The sequence below is a fragment of the Lineus longissimus genome, chromosome 7, assembly GCF_910592395.1.
Source record: "Lineus longissimus chromosome 7, tnLinLong1.2, whole genome shotgun sequence".
In the NCBI taxonomy this organism is placed as follows: domain Eukaryota; kingdom Metazoa; phylum Nemertea; class Pilidiophora; order Heteronemertea; family Lineidae; genus Lineus; species Lineus longissimus.
The window spans coordinates 3,007,446-3,026,339 of record NC_088314.1 but is presented as its reverse complement, the minus strand read 5'-3'; the positions used below and the strand labels follow the sequence as shown (position 1 = coordinate 3,026,339).

Sequence of the window (18,894 nt, the reverse complement as noted above, 5' to 3'; positions counted from 1 at the left end):
AAATGTATAACATAATAAGAAAGTACTTCTTTGAAGTTATTTATGTTTTGTTATGGTAAAATGAATTACAGGCCCTTACTGTAAATTCACTCAGGAGCTGTCCGACCGTCAAATGGCAGCACCCGCTGGATCTGTCATATTCATAGTCCCCTGCTGTAAACTCACCCGGCCAGGAGCTGTCTGGGCTTCAAATGGCAGCACATGCTGGATATATCAATATAGGACAGCCCCCCCCCCCCCCCCCCCACTATAAACTCACCCAGGAGCTGTCTTAACCTTAAATGTGGCAGCACCAGTGGGACATATCAGTCGGCTACCATCCTACGTGTTGGTCCCTACTGTAAACTCACCCAGGAGCTATCGCCTCTTGATCATGTGAATCAAATGCTAGTCTGGAGGTCTCAGAAGCCCACTTTGTCCCCTCCAATAGATCTAAGACATGCCTTTTCCGAGGCCGGGATGGATGTACGCTATCCTGATTCAAATATTATTCATCATTCTCTACGTTGGCCATCTTCTTAGGTGCCTGAGATAGTAAGTCAGGTGTCCGAGATGAAAAATAAACATCGTCACTGAAAAAAAAACCATGTCCTTTCACTAAGACGAGAATATCGTCTAAATCGGATTCTGGGTCGTGTGAAGACAAGTCTCAAATGGTCTGTGAGAGGTGTCTAAATGAACTCTTTGCGACCTCGATGTCAATCGTCAGAGATAACGCCCTAGTGGGAACAGGTTATGAAATTCGGCACGCGGCGACTTGTCGTAGCGAACAATTCCAGCGATTTTTGCAAAGCGACAAATCGCGTCAGTGGGTTCAGGCCAGCTGTGTCAAGCTAGCCCCAAATTTCTATACCCAAATCCAGAGTTTTCGGAACAAGCTGGGTTTGGTTATTTGAGCTTATTTAGTAAGGAGCAGTGAGTTTGGCCATATGGAGGGTGTTCTCGACTTGTAGGGTTGTATTTGTGGGTTTGGGGTGGCAATGGTGGATGGTTTTTCTCCTCTGGTGATCATAGGGCTTTAATAATGTGGAAGCTCTCACACGATACTGCACATGTAAAGTGATTTAAGGTTATATGAGTTGATTAGGGGCTGTTTATACTGACATTCAGTTTTGTTGTAGAGTTTGTAAAAAGGGAAAGTTTTATTTGGACAGTTTATGTCACTTGAAACATGGCTCTTTCAACAAACTTACCAGTTACAAGGCGCAAACACCGAAAGTACCGGCAGCCGTTGCTGTCATATTTTACCGCACGATGAGCATACACGTGCATACACGGGCTTGTGGTATTCGACTCGATGACTCGACGACGCGATGACTCGATGACGCGATCCGGTTGGAATCTTTTTAAAGAATATCACTGCTTGGACTGTAATTTATACATAGAATCATAAGTGGAGGAAAATAAAAAAGAACCGATCATTACCAACCCCTTTCCAGCTGTTTTCACCGTATCTAATCCGACCATTTTTCGTTTCCTACAAGTTCGCATTTTTGATAAAACCATGCGCCATGTTGCTTACAAGCCACTGGTATCTTACCGTCAATACAGCTAATACACCTAAATATAGCTGGTTCAGATCAACCTCCTACCCAGGTTCTTTACGAGCAGAAATTCCAATGTTAAAATGACACGCGATTTCCTGGAGACAAGGTTGGCTCTGGATATCCGTTCAGCACGGCAATATTAAATGTCCTATACACCTTTCCAGAAATGGGGCGCTGAGTGTCCGAAATAGTGATGTCATAAGGGGAAACTAGGCCTGTGGTGGAGGGACAAAGGAGATAGTCATGGTTGACCAACACACTTGAATGCCTTTAATGACGGACAAGGGGAAAAAGTTAGTTCCAATGCAAGCCACCAATTTCGGAAAGCATGTATAGGGGCTGATGTATTGGAGGGGGGGGGGGGGGGGGGGCAGATGTCAAGGGACAGAAGAGGGACTAAGCGACTGAGTCTAAAAAACTGTACATATGCGAAATTCCGATTCTTGACAGACTACCACATGACATCTGACATTGGCCACTAGAAGCTTGTTTGTCAATTAAATCTCCGGTCATTTTGCGTGCTATGAAACTTCCACGAGTCCTTTAAATATCAAAATCAATCGCGGGGACCAATCTTCAGTGGCCATGGCTGGGGGGGGGGGGGCACATCCTTCCACATACCGTAGCTGGGTATGTGAAGGCCGAGCTTAAACCTCTGCTGTTGCAGCGGTAGCCCGGAGACCAGGATCATGGGATTCCGTATTTTAGCAAAATCCATAGCAACGATCGCGTCATCGAGCCATCGCGTCGTCGAGTCCTCGAGTCGAATACCACAAGCCCATACACGAGGTGTACAACGTCATAAAATCGTGTGTGGTGCAACGTCACAAAATTGTGCAATGTCTGCGTCGTCATCGGATCTTGCTAAAAACCACATGTGTACGGTCGGGGACGATGCCCCACATAGCCTCATACCACCAAATTTACTTTAAAAATATTTTTGAAAAATTCGGGTCACACCTAGGAACGAGAGTGGTATGAGGCTATGCGGGGCATCGTCCCCGACCGTACGCGGAATATTTTTTCCAGAACCTTTCGTACAACACAGTGTACATCGATAAAACTTTCAACCAATCAGATGGAAGGAAGCTTGTGACGTAAAATTCGCCGCTTAGACTATGTCTTTTGGAGAGTTTATGAAAGTCCGATGTTCATGATGGGCGCGAGTTCGAATCCCGATGGTGGTGTTTTTATTTTTTTATTGTTTTTTTCTGTTTTTTTAACGCAAAAACTCCAAAAATGGGGCTGGAAATTTAGTGCTAGCTTGACACTTTACCCGAGTGAGTTCGAGTAAGACCCGAGTAAACTTGGTGCTGGAAATATGGGGCTAGCTTGATTTGGGTATAGAAATTTGGTGCTAACTCGACACAAGCGCAGCCACTGGAACCAGCATTCTGAACCATCTGAGTTAATTGGACCGTTACCGCCCCCCCCCCCCCCCCCCCCCCACCGTTGGTATAACGGAGTCCAGGATGGCGGAGTGGATCCAAGGCTCGAGGGCCTCGATGAGGAACCAGAGACCAATTAAAAATTGATGTGTCACTCTGTGCCTGTGGCGCATGGCACTCCACCGAGGTTGATATCTTGTGATTTCGCATTGCGCATCTCACAGTTTATAATAAGCCCAGTTAAACTGCATGGGTAAATATGGATGCATGCTGGCTTTCAAGGTTACAGATCGAGATAAAGGAACACTTGTTTCTTTTGATGTTTTATTGAGAAATTTTTAGTTTATTTACAACACTCAATACTGATCCCTTACGGGGCAAATCATTTCAGTTAATTTTGATATTCTGATATGAAGACACTTGGCAGACAGGAGCACAGTACATGTCTTATCAGAGGCCTCTGTCCCAAAGATGCCACAAGGTATTCAGGTGGTCATTAAGAATATCAAACCTAACAGACAACTCCACCTCAGACATCTAATTCTAATATCTATACACATTGCAGTGTCCAGATAGTATACACAACATAATGTAGGCCTACATTATCTAACCAGGCAGCAGTATTATACATCGTATTTATTTCCATAGGAATAATATTATTTCTGGAGTAATATGTCAGATGTCAAATTGAATGGTAATAATACCTCCATGAAGTGACCAACTTGGGATCAAAACAAGTAGAGGTTCCACTAAAGGACGTTCCATTGCATTTGCAAAATCTTCAATTGGATCATTTGAATTTTTTTTGAAATATTCCACAAAGCTTCCAGCAAAGAAAGGAGATCCAACAGGCACCAAAACGAATACAAAGAAAGTCGGCCAACTATTTGAAGTTTGAAAACCTTTCAATACAAGAACATTGGCCACCTTTAAAAAATAATCCTTTATACTCGGAACATCTTTTTTTTGCTCAGGTCATTTAATGTAGATAATATAAATGTCAGGTCATTTTCCTTTTCCCCTAACAGTACATGTACAACCATGCCAACTTTTCTCCAAAACCTGGTTTATAAATCCCTAATTCCAAAAGGCTGCATTGCAAAAAAGGGCTCCGCCTCACTGTCAAGTACATGTTATTTCCAAAACCCTGAACATGTGGAGTGTGACTGACCCAAAACTTAATTTCACTTCACATACATACATTCATCATATACACATAACTTCTTGTATGAATACATCATATCATGCAAGGCGACTACTATAGACGATCTGAACACACAATGTACAAATAAGATTGGACTTTTCACAACACTTGTGAGAGGTATAGGTTGAACCCTCTTCACCTGGAGAATTCAGTTCCCTAGCTGACCGAGAATCTTATCTTATGTATTCAAGGCAGGCCTTCCAACAACACTTTTTCCTGGCCAGCTCAGCAAGCTGGAAGGCCCCCTTGATTCTCACCGGGAACTATTTCTCTGGGCTGATCTTGAGACCAAACACAAATTGAGTAGAAAACCAACCCAAACTTACCAGGCAACAAACAGTAGTCCTTGTTTTTACCTTTGGGCATTGGATCAACTCACAGATATAAAAAAAATGACAAGGAGAAAAAAGTTGTCAATCAATTTCAAAAGCTTGATCATACATATGTGTTTGCAAATTATGCACTGAAAATGAATTGTAGCTGCAAATCAAATTTCAAACTAAAAGAAAATATTGCAATATTTACAAAGGGGAGGTGCTCCTGGCTGGGTAGAAGGTACTGATGGCTACCCAACCTGTGAACAAATGCCTTTTCCCAATCATCAAACTTAAGGGCATGTGATCCATTTAATGTAAACCTCTAATGAAACCTCCCTACCCTAAAAAACATTTTGTTCACAGCAATTTTGATACACCAATTACCAGATTTGGGGTTTACAGTAACCTTAAAGATAGTACACAACCTAGCACGGTTTGTGATTTGGCAATGATTGAAAAAGTAACATTTGTTCAGAATGTGATGAAGAAAACACAAGCACTGCCGAGAACTCAATTTGCACAAACTGTCAATACTACATGACGAAATGTAAGATGTACACATGATTTGCACTGGTTGGTAATGAAGTAGTTCTACGACTATATCATTGCCCTGCATTTGGTAACAGAAACCACAACTAGTCTTTCCAGGAAAGAGACCAACTAGGCATTCTTCTCCATACTCCCAGACATCAAGGACTGTGAGGGATTTCCCTGCGTGGTTTGATTTGGAAAGTTGTAGTTGGACCAGTTCATGTTCTCCTGAAGTGAAGCCCCCTGAGGTACCCTGTACACATCTGTATTCTGAACACCGTATGAACTCTCGTAGCCCATTGTGGACCCCATCCATGGCTGTGACATGTTCATTTCTGATGCAGACTGCATGTAACTACTATTAAAACTTGGCAGAGTCCCTGGACTTGACTGAGGTTGACTAGACATGCTAGCGTATTCCTGCCCAGTTGATCTGGTGGTCATTTGATCTAGATATGATTGGCTGGCACCGAAGTCTGACTGTGACTGTGAATAAACTGTGTCATTTAGTCCTGAATGTCTAGTATTTGATTCCCCAACTCCTAATCTATTATTTGAGTCTTGGTAGCCAGTTAGATTGTTTGAATCGCTCATACCAGTGTATGGGTTATTCGAATCTCCTAGCCCGGACATACCATCACCAGAATTGCCTGACATTCCAGATATATCACTATAGTTGTTCATCATTCCTGTGTTACTAAATCCATGACTAAAGTTGCTCATTCCTGGTAGCCTACTACCTGGACTTCCCATTCCTGGTAGCCTACCACTGGAATTACCCATTCCAGAAAGTCTACCTCTCGAGTCTTCCTGTTTCACACTCACACCATAACCAAGTCCACTTACGTTTCCTCCAGAACCAGAACTTGTGATCCTATGACTAGAATCTGGGAGCATGTTCCCAGATTCAGCTCCCATGTAACCGGCCATTCGCCCTCGAGAATCTGCACCCACTCCTGGCAGTCTGTTACGAGAATCATTTCCCAGTCTGGAAGACAACCTTCCACTAGAATCCTGCCTCCCAGATGAACCCATTGACATACTACTTGATGTAGTTGCCGTACTTGGTGATGAATACAAACCAGAAAGCTCATTTGAAGGGCGATGAGTAGCACTTGAAGAGACCATGTTCTCCTTTGAAAGAAAGTTTGCAAGTTCATTAGACTGCAGGGTGTCCTCTCCAGGGAACAAATCTGAAGACTTCGACAATGAATCATTTTGATATAGTTGCTGAATTATATCAAAATTCTCTTGTTTTTGCGGATTGGAATAGTTTCTAACCATGTCCATATCCATGGATGAACGCATGTTGGTAACTAGATTACCACGTGCCATACCTAAATGAGAGGTACCCAAACCCTGCCCATCTTGATTCAGCGGAGAGTTTGCTGCTCTCTTTCCCAAATAATCCATCATCAAACTCTGGTTCTGGTCCTGTCCACTATTCGAATCAGAATCAAACATTCTATCCAACGATGGCGATTGGCTCACAGCTGGCATATTCATTCCTTCACCAAAATTGTCTTGATCAATTTGACCATGAGATCCCTGGTATCCAAATGACATAACAGAGCCATGGTCCCTGCCTATGGGCCTTGGGCCAGCTCGACCATAGTTTGTCTCAACCTGCCCAGAATCTGACAACGAGTGAGAAAGTCCTGGCTGATTTCCCATGAATGGATGTCTCATTCTCATATTCATAGAAACTTGTGACATCACCGGACCCTGCTGGTTTTGTTGTAAACCCATTTGACCTCCAAAAGCAGGTTGAGACACATCAGGGTTCTTCTTGGTGGCCTTCTTCCTTGTTGATCCAGGTTTCGGGCCACGTTTTTTGCCGTTTTTTGGTGCGGATGCTCCAAGAGGTGGGTTTGCCTTTCCTTTTTTTTTCGAGGTGACATTGATAGCTTGAACTGGAGCAGGTGGCCTTAAGTTAATATTCATATCAATACTAACGTTATCACCAGCTCTGTTCATCGGGTTTGAATCTAATGTTCTCGACAGAGCACGTTGATAATCTGCTATACTGAGAGGTGGTCCAGAATCTTCCAAGCTTCCAGATGCTGGAATTGGATCAACCACTGATGACAACCTTGTCCCATCCATCCTGTTCTGATCAGTACTAATTTGAGAGCTGGTTGCCAAACTAGGCGCTGGATGCGAAATAGACCGATGGAACTTGGGGCCACTCGATGGTTGCCCAAAATTTTCCATTCCAACGTTGCCAGCAGCAGTACCTGGGTTGCGAAATTGGGACATCTGAGATTCTCTGCCGACTGCACACCTGGCACTGGCTTCTGTTTGGTCAATTAGTCGCTGATAATCAGCAATGCTGAGGGGTGGCCCCGTATCCTCCATAGTATCTGATCTTGGACTAGGATTATCTGGGAGAGGCCCAAGAGAGGACACCCCAGCTTTCTGTGTCCTGTTTGAATCTGTCCCAACATAAGCCTTGGCACTTGTAGTGTCTGCTGTTTTGGTTAGAAGTCTCTGATAGTCAGCTATGCTCAGCGGTGGGCCGGAATCTTCCATTCTCTCTGACTCAGGACTCTGCGTGTCAAGTAGTGAACCCAGCGACGACAACCCAGATTCCCGACTCCTATTTGGAGGACCTCCCTTATTAGGCCTTGTACCAGCATTGTCAGCACTGTGCTTGAGAAGTTGTTGGTAGTCTGTTATACCAAGTGGTGGCCCAGAATCGTCCAAGAGTTCAGATGCCAGGCATTGGGTCTTTTGCACAGAATGGCGAGGCTTTATTCCAGACTCTTGTTTTCTATTCGGATCTCTCCCTATATTAGGCTTGGTGCCTTTATCAGCAGCGGTGCGGTCGATAAGTCGTTGATAGTCAGCAATGCTTAGTGGTGGGCCTGAATCCATGCTTTCTGATCCTGGGCTTTGTATCTCTCGCAGAGAACCAACAGGAGGCATCCCGTAGTCATCTTTCTTGTCCGATTCAGTACCAATATCAGCCTTGGCACCAATGCTGCTGGCTGTTCTGGATAGAAGTCGCTGATAGTCCGCAATGCCAAGTGGTGAACCTGAATCTTCCATGCTCTCAGACCCAGGGCTTTGGGTTTCTTGCTGAGAACTGGGAGGTAGTATCCCTGATTCCTCTTTTCTATTTGTACCCATATTAGTCTTGGGAACACTGCTCTTGGCTGTTTGGCTGACAAGTCTCTGATAATCAGCGATGCTGAGAGGTGGGCCAGAGTCTTCCATGCTTTCAGACCCCGGGCTTGGGGTTGCCCGCAGAGAACTAAGTGATGACATACCATACTCCTGTTTTCTGTTGGCATCAGCTCCTACATTGGGCTTGTTGTCTGCTGTTCGGTTGATAAGTCTTTGATAGTCTGCTATGCTAAGCGGTGAACCAGAATCCTCCATGCTTTCCGATCCTGGGCTTTGCAGACAACCAAGCGAAGACACACCAGACTCGTGTTTTCCATCAAGATTGCCTCCACTGTAAGGCTTGGTGCCCTTATCAGTCTGCGTCAGAAGTCGTTGATAGTCAGCTACGGTAAGTGGTGGCACTGGTTCGTCCATCTTCTCTGTACCAGGCCTCTGTAGACCTCCTCCAAGAGCTTGTGTGGTACCACTACTGCTACCTGCCCACTTGTGGCCACGTTGATAATCAGCAATGCTCAATGGGGGTCCGCTGGACTCTTCCATGGTGTCAGCCCCTTGATGTGAACCTTGGAAGGCCATCCTGCTCTCTCCTCTGCCCATGAGAACTTTTCCAGCAGCAGGCTTGGTCACAGCTCGTTGGTAGTCAGCAATACCAAGACGTGGTCCAGATTCGTCCATGCTCATAGTTCCCAAGGGAGGATCACTTTGTACAGCTCGCAGTGATGACATCCCTGCCTCTTCTTTTCTGTTAGGAGCTGAACCAACATGAGATCTGATCATTCCTCTTCCTCTCCCAACAGCCTGGTGATCAAACATCTGGCGCTGAATTTGCTGAGGTACTGGAAGCCTGCTTCCATGCATCTGCTTAACCCCAAGTGGACCTGATGTCGAAGCTGGTAAAGCCTGCGCAACACCTGGCATAGGCGTGTCAAAATCAACATCTGGAAACAAACCAGACATCCCGGATGAGTCGCCTGAATCATAATCCTCCATTGTCTCATCATAGCCAGATTTCATGAGATCATCATCTGGTGCACTACGGCGGTTTGTATTCAACAAATCTGCCACTGAGTGACTGGACTCGTGCTTTCTACCAGACACAGGCATTTTGTAAGGATCGACAAGCTTCTTTGGCATTCCACAACCACTCAGCTGTGATGATAGCTTGGGTTCAACAAAGGTGCTGGTGGTTGTGGTTGGTAGTCTCTGAGAAGAACCAGGATATGTCGGACTCTGATAATCTATCATGGAGTTGTACCCTGGTACGTTCATTGACCCGATCTTGGTACCAGACATTGTTTGCTCACTTTCTTGTCCCGCACTTTCACCTTCCTCACTTGTGGGAAGTTTCTGCGATTTGCTTGTAGCCATTGATACAAGACTCTCCATCGGACTAGCTCCAAATCTACTATGACTTTGTGTAAACGGAACTGGCGACGCCTGGTGGCTGCTTTGGTGCGGCATCGTTGCACCTTGCGTAAATGGCACAGGGGACGCATGATGGCTGCTCGTGGATAACGATGAAAACTGTGCTGTCAGCGGTGATGGTGCGACTGATGGTTGAACGGAGGGGCCAGGTGGATGACTAGCAGCTTCTTGGCGACCTTTCATAAGAGCAGATCGTAGGAGGCCGGTCATACCGCTTGCTGTGGAAGAGGACATGGAGTCTTGGGATGAACCATCCATCAGGTCTAAAACTGAAGATGGAACACGTGGGGATCCTGATGATCTGGAGTCGAAACCTGAAATGACGAAAGGGAAGGATGGATACCTGATTTACTAGAAAGGGTACCTGATACTGGGTGTTCAATTTAATCAATGTATTTTTAGTGTGGACAAAAGGCATTCCTGTTTCGTTGGCGGAAGAACCTGGAAGATGAATCCAGCCACTATATGGCAGATGGCAGGTTGGTCCTCCTAGTACTCTCAAATGCAAAAAGAAAGTAACTTTATGCATGCTGACCAAAGGAAGCGCCATTTTACACTTTTTACATAGAACCACTGACAAGTGTGCTTACCAGTCATGCTATCGGCATTGCTGTTGCTGTTCGCTGTTGAAACAGTCGCTGTCGACGTTGTTCCCGTTACTGTGGTCACTTCCATTCCAAGCGGTTTTGAGGCAGTGGCACTGCGTGCACCAGGTCCACCTCCCCCTCTCACAGCAAAGATCTTCCCCTCTGGTGTACGGATGTAAACACCTTTCTGTGTCTTGATTACTAGGATCTGTTTTCCTGGTGGTATTTTGATCTGTGGAGTTGTATCTGTGCTGGTGGTAGTGGCAGGGACAACAATTTCTGCAAAATGGAAGAAAATACTTATTTTCCTGCCAGTGAGATTCATTGTTTTAAACAAATTAGGTCACAAAAAGTACGATGGCTTCACCTACCTGTGGTTGTTATAACTTGATTGACCGTCACGCCTGTATGGTTCATACTATGACCAGTGCTGAGATCAAAACCCTTGCCAAATCCAGGGGTCCCTTTCTTCAGAGTCATTGGTACTGGAGTAGCCATGGATTGAGGAGGAGGTAAACTACCAGGGTTTGGCAGTGATGTCGCCAACGACCTAAAACCGAGAGTAAGAGCATGTTAACAGATCTGCTGCTGTTGGCCAATTTCAAAACCCCTGCTCCAAGTTTTACAAATGAACTTACAGTGTTCTTGGCATCCCACTCCTGTAAGAGTTGGATGCACCAGCCATCTCGCCGGGCTTCGGGTAGTAGGCCTGATATGATGGTCGCTGGTAACTGGATAAACTCATCTTCTTCTCTCTCTCATAGCTCTGGCGGGCAAGCTTCTTCTCTGCCTTGGTCAGCCGCAAGTCTTGCTGGTCAATGAGGAGCGACTCATGTGTAAAAGGATCCTGGAACAAAATGATTCAAACAATTCAAGGTCTGGCTGTATAGGAAAACTAAATACTGAATTGAAACAGGAAACTTTGCTGATAAGAGGCTCTAGTTCATTAATCTCACTCAAGGAGGGTGGTGTCGTGGTCCAGTGAACAAACATAAGGTCCTGGTCAGCATAAAGCACATTTAAAAGCTACAGGCATTATCATTCAAATGAATTCTGCATTCTTGGCAACAGCACATACCTTAGTGAGCCAGACTGAATAGTCTTTCAGAACCAAGCGCATGACTGGATCTGTCAGATTCTCCACACACTCTATGTTCATCACAGGCAAGTCTTGATCCTGGAGATATATGACATATTGGTTTTCAGTATTAGCGTACAGTAAAACTATGGCACATATTGCTTACATATTAATCAAGACTTCAACTGCATATCATAACTTCTGTGGGTAGAAGTTTCATTAACACCATTTTACACTTAACCGCCCCAGACTGTCATAAAAAACATCCCCCAAATTTCGAAACTTCAAATATCTCTGACCAACCCAGCCAAAAGAACTCACCTCATAATGCAACAGTGACTCCACTTGTCTCTTGGTAAAGTTATTCTGCGGATTCATCTCATCCACAACACGATCTGCCATCCCCTGTTTGTTAATCTGTCGCTCATAGATTTTCTTCTCCAATGTGTTATCAGTGACTAGACGGTAGATGTAGCACGGTTTGGTTTGGCCATAGCGATAAACACGACAGACGGCTTGGCAGTCATGGCAGGGGTTCCAGGAGGCGTCGAAAACGACAACACGACTAGCACCGACCAGATTGATGCCCAAGCAGCCAGCCCTGTCGGAGAAAAAGATTTAGAATAAAGGCTACATGAACATTGTTAATGTTATGGTACAGAAAACATACTGCAAACTTGACAGAGGATAGACAGGCACTTGGCAGCAACCAACCATCACCCAAGAAAGTTTCTGCAGCCGTGTTTGGCTGATCAATCCTGCATGTCACCAACTGTTTAACCAACAGAACTATGCCAAATCATCAAAACAAGGCATTGCCATCTTGCTTTACAAGCTAATCTATTTGAAAAACTAAATCTCACCTTGTTGACAGCAGAAACAAGTGAACATTCTCATTACTAGGAGCATTGAACAAGTTGATAAGTTTCTCGCGTTCCTGGGACGATGTGCTGCCATCCAATCGGAAGTAATGTTTATTCTTGGCCCATTTGTCGTCTGAATCTGGTACCTTCCTCCGACCTAAGAACTCTTCCATTAAGTTGAGAGTGAATAAACTTTGACTGAAAGAAAGACAGTATTCATGAATATGACTTTACCAAAACGATCTATCTCCCTTTTAAAATTCATACATCAGACCAATCATAATGACTCAACATTGGTTTTGGAAATATATAAATGTCAATGACAACTTACCTGAAGACAAGTAACTTTTCACCAGCTCGGATCGTCTCTTCAATAATGTTGAAGAGAATGACCATCTTACCACCATTCACCAAGTCACCAGGCGAGTAGGTTTTTATCACATCATCAGCCTGGAGAAAAAGAAAGTGGATTTAACCCCTGAAAGAACGGGCACAGACCGTACCATAACAAGAGTTACAGGCTATTATATGCTTATTAAGACTTGCTTTCATGTACCTACCCATTCATAAGTAATTGTCTCCATCCTCCGATCTGAGAACAAGTTCACATCCGGAAACGGTCGTCCCGTCACTGGATCAAACACTGGTGTTGGTTGTGTTGGTGCTTTCTTCTTACGACCGCGAGGCTTCTTCACGCTCACGCCATCCTCGCCTGCCTTCCCGTCAGCCGTCTCGCCAAGGTCAAGGTCATCTTCAATGGCGTCACTCCTCATCTGCTTGACGATTCTGTACAAGATATCTGGGTGGTTCCATATCTATAAGAATGGAATAAACGTGACAAATAAGTGATAGGATAGGCAAGTCAGCAACGCATCTCTCTAACAAAGAGAAACCAGTGCAAAAGACATCTACAGGTATATGGCTTCCAGACAAACTCAATTACAAAGGAGCATCCAAGATTGATATTAATGTGTGTTGAAAATCAAAGATCTAGGCTTACCTTGCAACAAACTGAGAATGCCTTCAATGGGTTGACAGTTGCCCAACCAGACAGGGCCATCTCCGTTAGACTGTCCATGAAGAGTCGGTAGAGCTTCCGTTGCACTGGTGACATGCGGATGAACAAGACATGCTCAACTTTGGTGGGCAACGCATCCTTGAGAACAGCATGACCTCGTCTGAAAAAGGTGAAAGAGGATCTTGGTATTCAGAAGAGGAATAACTTTTATGAAGTCTACATAAATGGCAATGACAACGCCCAGCAGGAGAACCAAATGTCAAAACTGACTGTTGACACAGAGACTATTTGGATTTGCAGAAGTAGGAAAACATATCAAGAATACTACTTCTTTTCAATGGAAGTAAATATCAAAGGAACCCTTTTGCCCTGGTAGGGGACTTACCTTTGCACAAAGCCCTCCAAAAGACTGTGAAGCACATGAGCTCGATGACGCATCAACCGAGCATCGTTTGGTGTGCTATCAACGCACTGGCCATTCATGATTGGTCTCTCAAACATGTTACAGAACTCGGCCTTGTTACCGAGGTAGTTTGGTCGAACAAAATCCACCATGCACCAGTATTCGACTAGGTTGTTTTGCAACGGGTAACCAGTGAGAACAACTCTCCGCCTGGTTCTAATGTTCTTCAATGCCTGTGAAATGCTAGCGTGGCTATTTTTGATTCTGTGACCTTCATCACATATCACAAGGTCGGGACCAGGTCGTAACAGGGCCGTTTGGATATCTGGAGAAGAATATTCAAACACTTAAGAAAGCTGAACCCAAGTGCAGGTTTCATTTTCATAATGACTTGACACAATTGTGCCCTGACCTCATTAGATTATCGATAATTTTCTGAATTCACGAAGTCAAAGTTTGAGTGTTTGACTGGCAGATATATGGAAACTCTCCAAATTAAATGTAGCTGTTACAAAGACCCATCTAGATACAAAATCGCCCATAATAGGTGACAAGTATTGAGTATACTTTTGACCAGCATCATTACGTACCCATAGCCAGTTCTCTATTCCTATCCTCTTCCTCCAAATCAATCACTTGGGAATTGGCAGTCTTCCTGCCAGGCTTCCTCTTGGCTTTTGTGGCCTTCCTTGTGGCCAGCAGCCGATACATCTCATAGCCCATCAATAACACACCACCTTTCTTCATCCATGTTTCTGGAGAATAGACAAAGATATCAAGTTAGTGCGACCTACTAAAGAAATTCCACTGTACATACGTGATTCTAAAGTAAAATTAAGTGGCTACTGACTTCTGTACGATACTACAAAGTAGGTTGCATAGCTGGGTCATTTCGGATCACTAATGTTAAAAACTCAAAACTTACGGATTACAGCAGCACGGGCCTTTGTTGTCTTATGGTTATCATTGATGAGGTGAACATAGAATTCCCGTGGCCAGATTTGGTCCTTCATTGTCTCATCCGGATTTGGCACCTCAGGAATCCACATGGAAAACTCGTTTAGCCAATTCTGAAGCGTGTTGATGGGAACAATAACCAAGACACTTTTCGCATCAGTATTCCGCAAGAAAATGTCTATGAAGGAGACCATTTGAATGGTTTTGCCAAGACCCATGCTGTGCGCAAGAATACATCCAAAACCATGACTGGTTCGGAACCGGTTGACGGATTCTACCAGATTGTCGTACAGGAAACGTATTCCACCAATCTGAAGTAAGAAAGAATAAAAGAGAAATAGATTATCAATAACGCTAATGTAACTCTCCATGGTGGCTTATATTTTATATCAAGACCCTTTTTATGTCCCCAGGCCTACTAGCATCTCGAAACAGATTAATGACTGCAGCCTTAAAAACCCAATGGCTGCATAGTCATCAAGTGGAAGGTCAACACAAGGGCAACAATTCAATTTAACAACTGGTCAAATAGAAAAAAGAAACCTGATTCACTGACCCAGGATACCTTGATGCCTGATCACAAAGCAAGGGGACCAAACCATATGTCACTCTTTTTCTTACCTGATGTGGTTTTATAACTTTTGCTATCTGCGGAGCGAGGAATATATCCGGCTCATCTCCAGGGTGACCCACATTGACAAGCACCCGCCCTTGCTCATCAGGTACATTGAGTGTATCATCAACATGCAAACCGCTATTGTTGGGATCCTCAATTTCGATCTCCTCCTCAGGTGTTTCTAGGACCGTCACATCATCATCTTCATCATCACTGGACAATTCAATCACATCTGAAAACAAAGGTCGAAGGTTGAGGTTGAAGACTCTTATAAAACCAAACACACTCATACAGTTTGGAGCATACATGTAATTTCAGAATGCAGTCCAACGGATTCTTCCTTGCAATTACAAGTACTGGTACTGCATTGGTAGTATTCAACTTTTTTGTTCCGAAATGCCTAAAGCAAGACAAAACCCAGAAACACATTCTAAATGACCAACATCACTTTAAATCATCTTAACAACATCGAAAAACAAGATTTGGACCATGCATTGGACAAAGAAGTTTTTTAAGACTGATCTCAATACTTCAAACAAGATAGAGCTTTGTGGATCAAAACTACAGACATTTGATCTAGACATGAATAAATTGGTATGAAGTGGCAAACTGGTTACCTCGAGCAGGCTTGAAAGCGGCATACTTGCCGGTACGCTTCACCTGATCACCCTTATCTAGGACGACAATATCCTCCTTTGCCTCTTCCTCTTCTCCACTATCAGCTGAAAATATGATTTGTAAAGTTAACAACATAAGAACTGAATTGAAGAGGACAGAAACCAAGACAAAGAGTAGCTGCTCACCAATTGAAGCATGCTGCAATTTATTAAACAGATTACTTCTCGCCATCACATTTTAGAAATTTCATTTATAGACACCAATTCTTTTGGCGAGCAGCAGCTGATGTTGCCCTCTTGCCAATGCCAGTCATGAAATTTATACCGCGGTGGGATTTATACTCTGTATTCCATGGAAACAGACATGAAACTAAGTTTATTGGCTGCAAAAGTAAAATTCACATCTGGCTCTTCCATAGGCATAAGAAGTATTGAAATTTTGTTTTAATTTCATTGGTGTTGTGCTTAGTGAACCTGCACAAAGGGATTCTGGACAACATGTCTTACTTTCTAGCAGAGCTTTGAGGTGCATATTACTGGCGACATTCCTCTGTAGTGCCGCCAAACGTTCCTTCCTTTCTTTCTCTTCCTGCTGGGCAGTGATTGTGTTCTCATCAAGGTCACCTTCTTTGAAGATTTTTCTGAAGAAGTGAAAAAGGAACAGTTGACAACTGAGATGTCATAGTATGCATGAATGAATCTCCATATATTGCAAATTCAATAAAGAGAACATTCTTTGTATAATTCCCCACATTTTCATTGCCCTGACTCAACACCCAATGTCATTCACTCCCCCACTCCACCTTCACCCCAAACATGCTTTACAGAAGCCATCCCCAGAGTCTGCAACCCTTGAGAAAAATTCTCAGAGCAGGGAACTTGGTAACCATGGCAACAGGTACTCTAGTGAACAGACAACCAGTATTCAGGAATTGTCTCATCTTCACCAAACACCATTAGTATATTAAAGAATGGAAGTGCGTTTTGGAAGGAACCTAATTAGGGTGACCTTGGGGTAAGGCAGGTACATATTTCATTTTTGGCAGGCAAATTCTGAAAGTGCTATCTCGTTGAAATCTGAAGCAATTTTCTGGTAAGGCACTCCATTTACCTCTTGATTTGAGGTCTCATTGGAACAAAGAAAACATATATCATAGGCCTACCTGATATTTTTTCTTTCATTACTCTTCTTTGAATTCTTTCCCTTCTTTTTCTTCTCTCCATCTTCTTTCTTTCGCTTCTTCTTCTTTTTCTCGGACTTTTCACCGCCCTCCGCAGCACGCTTTCGTTTACGCTTTGGTTTTGTTGACTTTTCCTTTTCCTTTTCTTTTCCACCAGCCTCTGATTTGGACTGCTCTACATCTGCTGCAGTACCATCAGAAGTTTTCAGGATACTATCACTACCGTTTGATATCCCCAACTCTTCCCCAAACTTAGGATCAGAAATCGCACTCATCAAATCTGGGTCACTTTCAAAAGTTTTCCCAGATGGCACAATTTCACCAGCAATCAGTGCACCTTCATCTTTTACATCTAAATCATCTTTGAAGTCCATCTGTTGTTCAACAGAAACATCTCCATTCGCAGGGGGAAAATGTGGCTTCCCACCATTAATCTCCAGTTTTTCCTTCAACCCATCACCACCTTCCTTGTCTGCTCCATTTTCAACATTTAAACCAATGTCTGCTTTCACATTGACTTCAGCTTTAAAAGTCTCACTTGGTATAGGACTGTTGTCTGTTCCTGATTTGGAACTGTCATCTGCTTCGGATTCTTCATTTTCATCATCTTCGTCTTCATCGCTTTCACCTTCACTTTCATCATCATCATCATCATCATCATCATCATCATCATCCTCATCGTCGCTTTCTGCACTACTCTCCTCACTCTCATTTTCCGACTCGGGGTCAAACTCACTGCCAGACTCAGGGGTTGCAGCAGATACTTTCGGCACCACCTCAGACTTCGTGTCCAACTCAGGAGCCTCCCCTTGAGTAGGATTGGCTACAATCTCATTCTGAGAGGTGAGGTAGTCTTGCTGAGTAAGCTGGCCCTTCAACAGGGCAGAGAGTTTATCGGGCTCCATGTGGAACTCCCGAGGTTAAACCATCGTAACCTGAAAAGACAAATGAATTCCACGGCTACAAACAAGACAAATCTGAAAGTTTGAGGCAGCCACTGAGTCAGAGACTAGAGACTAGAGTCATTGAACTTCCTTTTTTACCTAAATCTTCATCATCATGTGAAATGCAAAGGGAGGAGAGACTTGGAGTTGGACAATTTGTACATAATCGTACAGAGGGACAGAGTGTACATAATGTACAGAGCTACTACTGTCCCGGCTATTCTGTAGTTAGGCCCAAGTGCACACAAGGTTTGTATGATGCAGTGCAATGCATGCAGGAAGCTCAGCACAGAACAGTTTAGTGGATTGTGAAGTTGAGAGCAGCAATCAGCAGTGCAAACACACACTGCACACAAAGGGATCGAAACCATCAACATGTGTCCTCTAATCTCACCTGGTTTTGCTATTCAGGCGCTTTAATTCGTAGATTAGAGTCTGCAGTTTTCATTTATGTGGTTGAAATCCTAATCAAATGATCTTATAAGTGTGATATTTTAATGTTTATTTGTAATGACAAGATCCCGAGAAAGTGAAAATTGGGCCGCCATGATTCTTTTACGTAACTTCCGCTGGACATTGAGTCGGCCACCTGTAGGCACAATGTTGAACTAAAAATATTCTCCTTGGTCTTATTAGGGAGTGTTTTGTATTCATGCGCGGCCAAGCCTCAACCGTAGTTCTTAAAAGTTATTGATTTCTTGGTTCTCATAGTATGCCAGTGTTGATTTAGCAGTTGTTTTGGCAAAGACATGTTTTTTAAAGTTTCTAAAACCTAAAGCGCTACTCAATAGGCGGCTAACAAGAAACTATGTATTTTACTGTTGTTGCCGACGTATGTGTACACTGAAATTGGAATGTGCGTCGGCCCCATGTTGAATGCCGTCAAGTGCCAGGTGGTGCGTTTTTCGCTGATTTGTGCAAAATTCAACATATCTCAAAAGTTCAATGGTTGACCCTCGATTATTTTTTTTGTGTAGCGTAAGCAACTGTCTTTCATGGGAGAATGGTCAATGTAAGAATTATTCAGGAAGAAATGTATAATATTCGATCCTATCGGTAATGAATTTTGACCCGTTTTCCCGATAGTGG

General features: G+C 43.7%; 1 protein-coding gene across 1 annotated transcript; it reads right to left on the bottom strand.

Annotated features, from left to right (window-relative positions):
* Positions 1 to 3,242: 3,242 nt before the first annotated feature.
* Positions 3,243 to 18,346, bottom strand: LOC135490716 (uncharacterized). Its single transcript, XM_064776107.1, has 18 exons — positions 18,200 to 18,346; positions 16,844 to 17,796; positions 16,188 to 16,321; positions 15,681 to 15,785; positions 15,069 to 15,295; positions 14,416 to 14,758; positions 14,081 to 14,245; positions 13,473 to 13,815; positions 13,070 to 13,247; positions 12,630 to 12,884; positions 12,401 to 12,519; positions 12,070 to 12,267; positions 11,528 to 11,807; positions 11,207 to 11,305; positions 10,767 to 10,975; positions 10,500 to 10,678; positions 10,132 to 10,407; positions 3,243 to 9,855 (listed from the first exon to the last, which is right to left on the bottom strand). The coding sequence occupies exons 2-18, from the start codon at positions 17,764 to 17,766 to the stop codon at positions 5,117 to 5,119; spliced, it is 8,772 nt and encodes a 2,923-aa protein (XP_064632177.1). The 5' UTR covers positions 17,767 to 17,796; positions 18,200 to 18,346; the 3' UTR covers positions 3,243 to 5,116.
* Positions 18,347 to 18,894: the final 548 nt, after the last annotated feature.

Coding starts and splice junctions, on each gene's coding strand:
- LOC135490716 (XM_064776107.1), bottom strand. CDS start 17,766: ATGGAGCCCGATAAACTCTCTGCCCTGTTGAAGGGCCAGCTTACTCAG. Junction 13,816..14,080: donor GAATAGAGAACTGGCTATGG/GTACGTAATGAT, acceptor ATTCTTCTCCAG/ATATCCAAACGGCCCTGTTA. Junction 10,679..10,766: donor AGTGGGATGCCAAGAACACT/GTAAGTTCATTT, acceptor TCTCGGTTTTAG/GTCGTTGGCGACATCACTGC.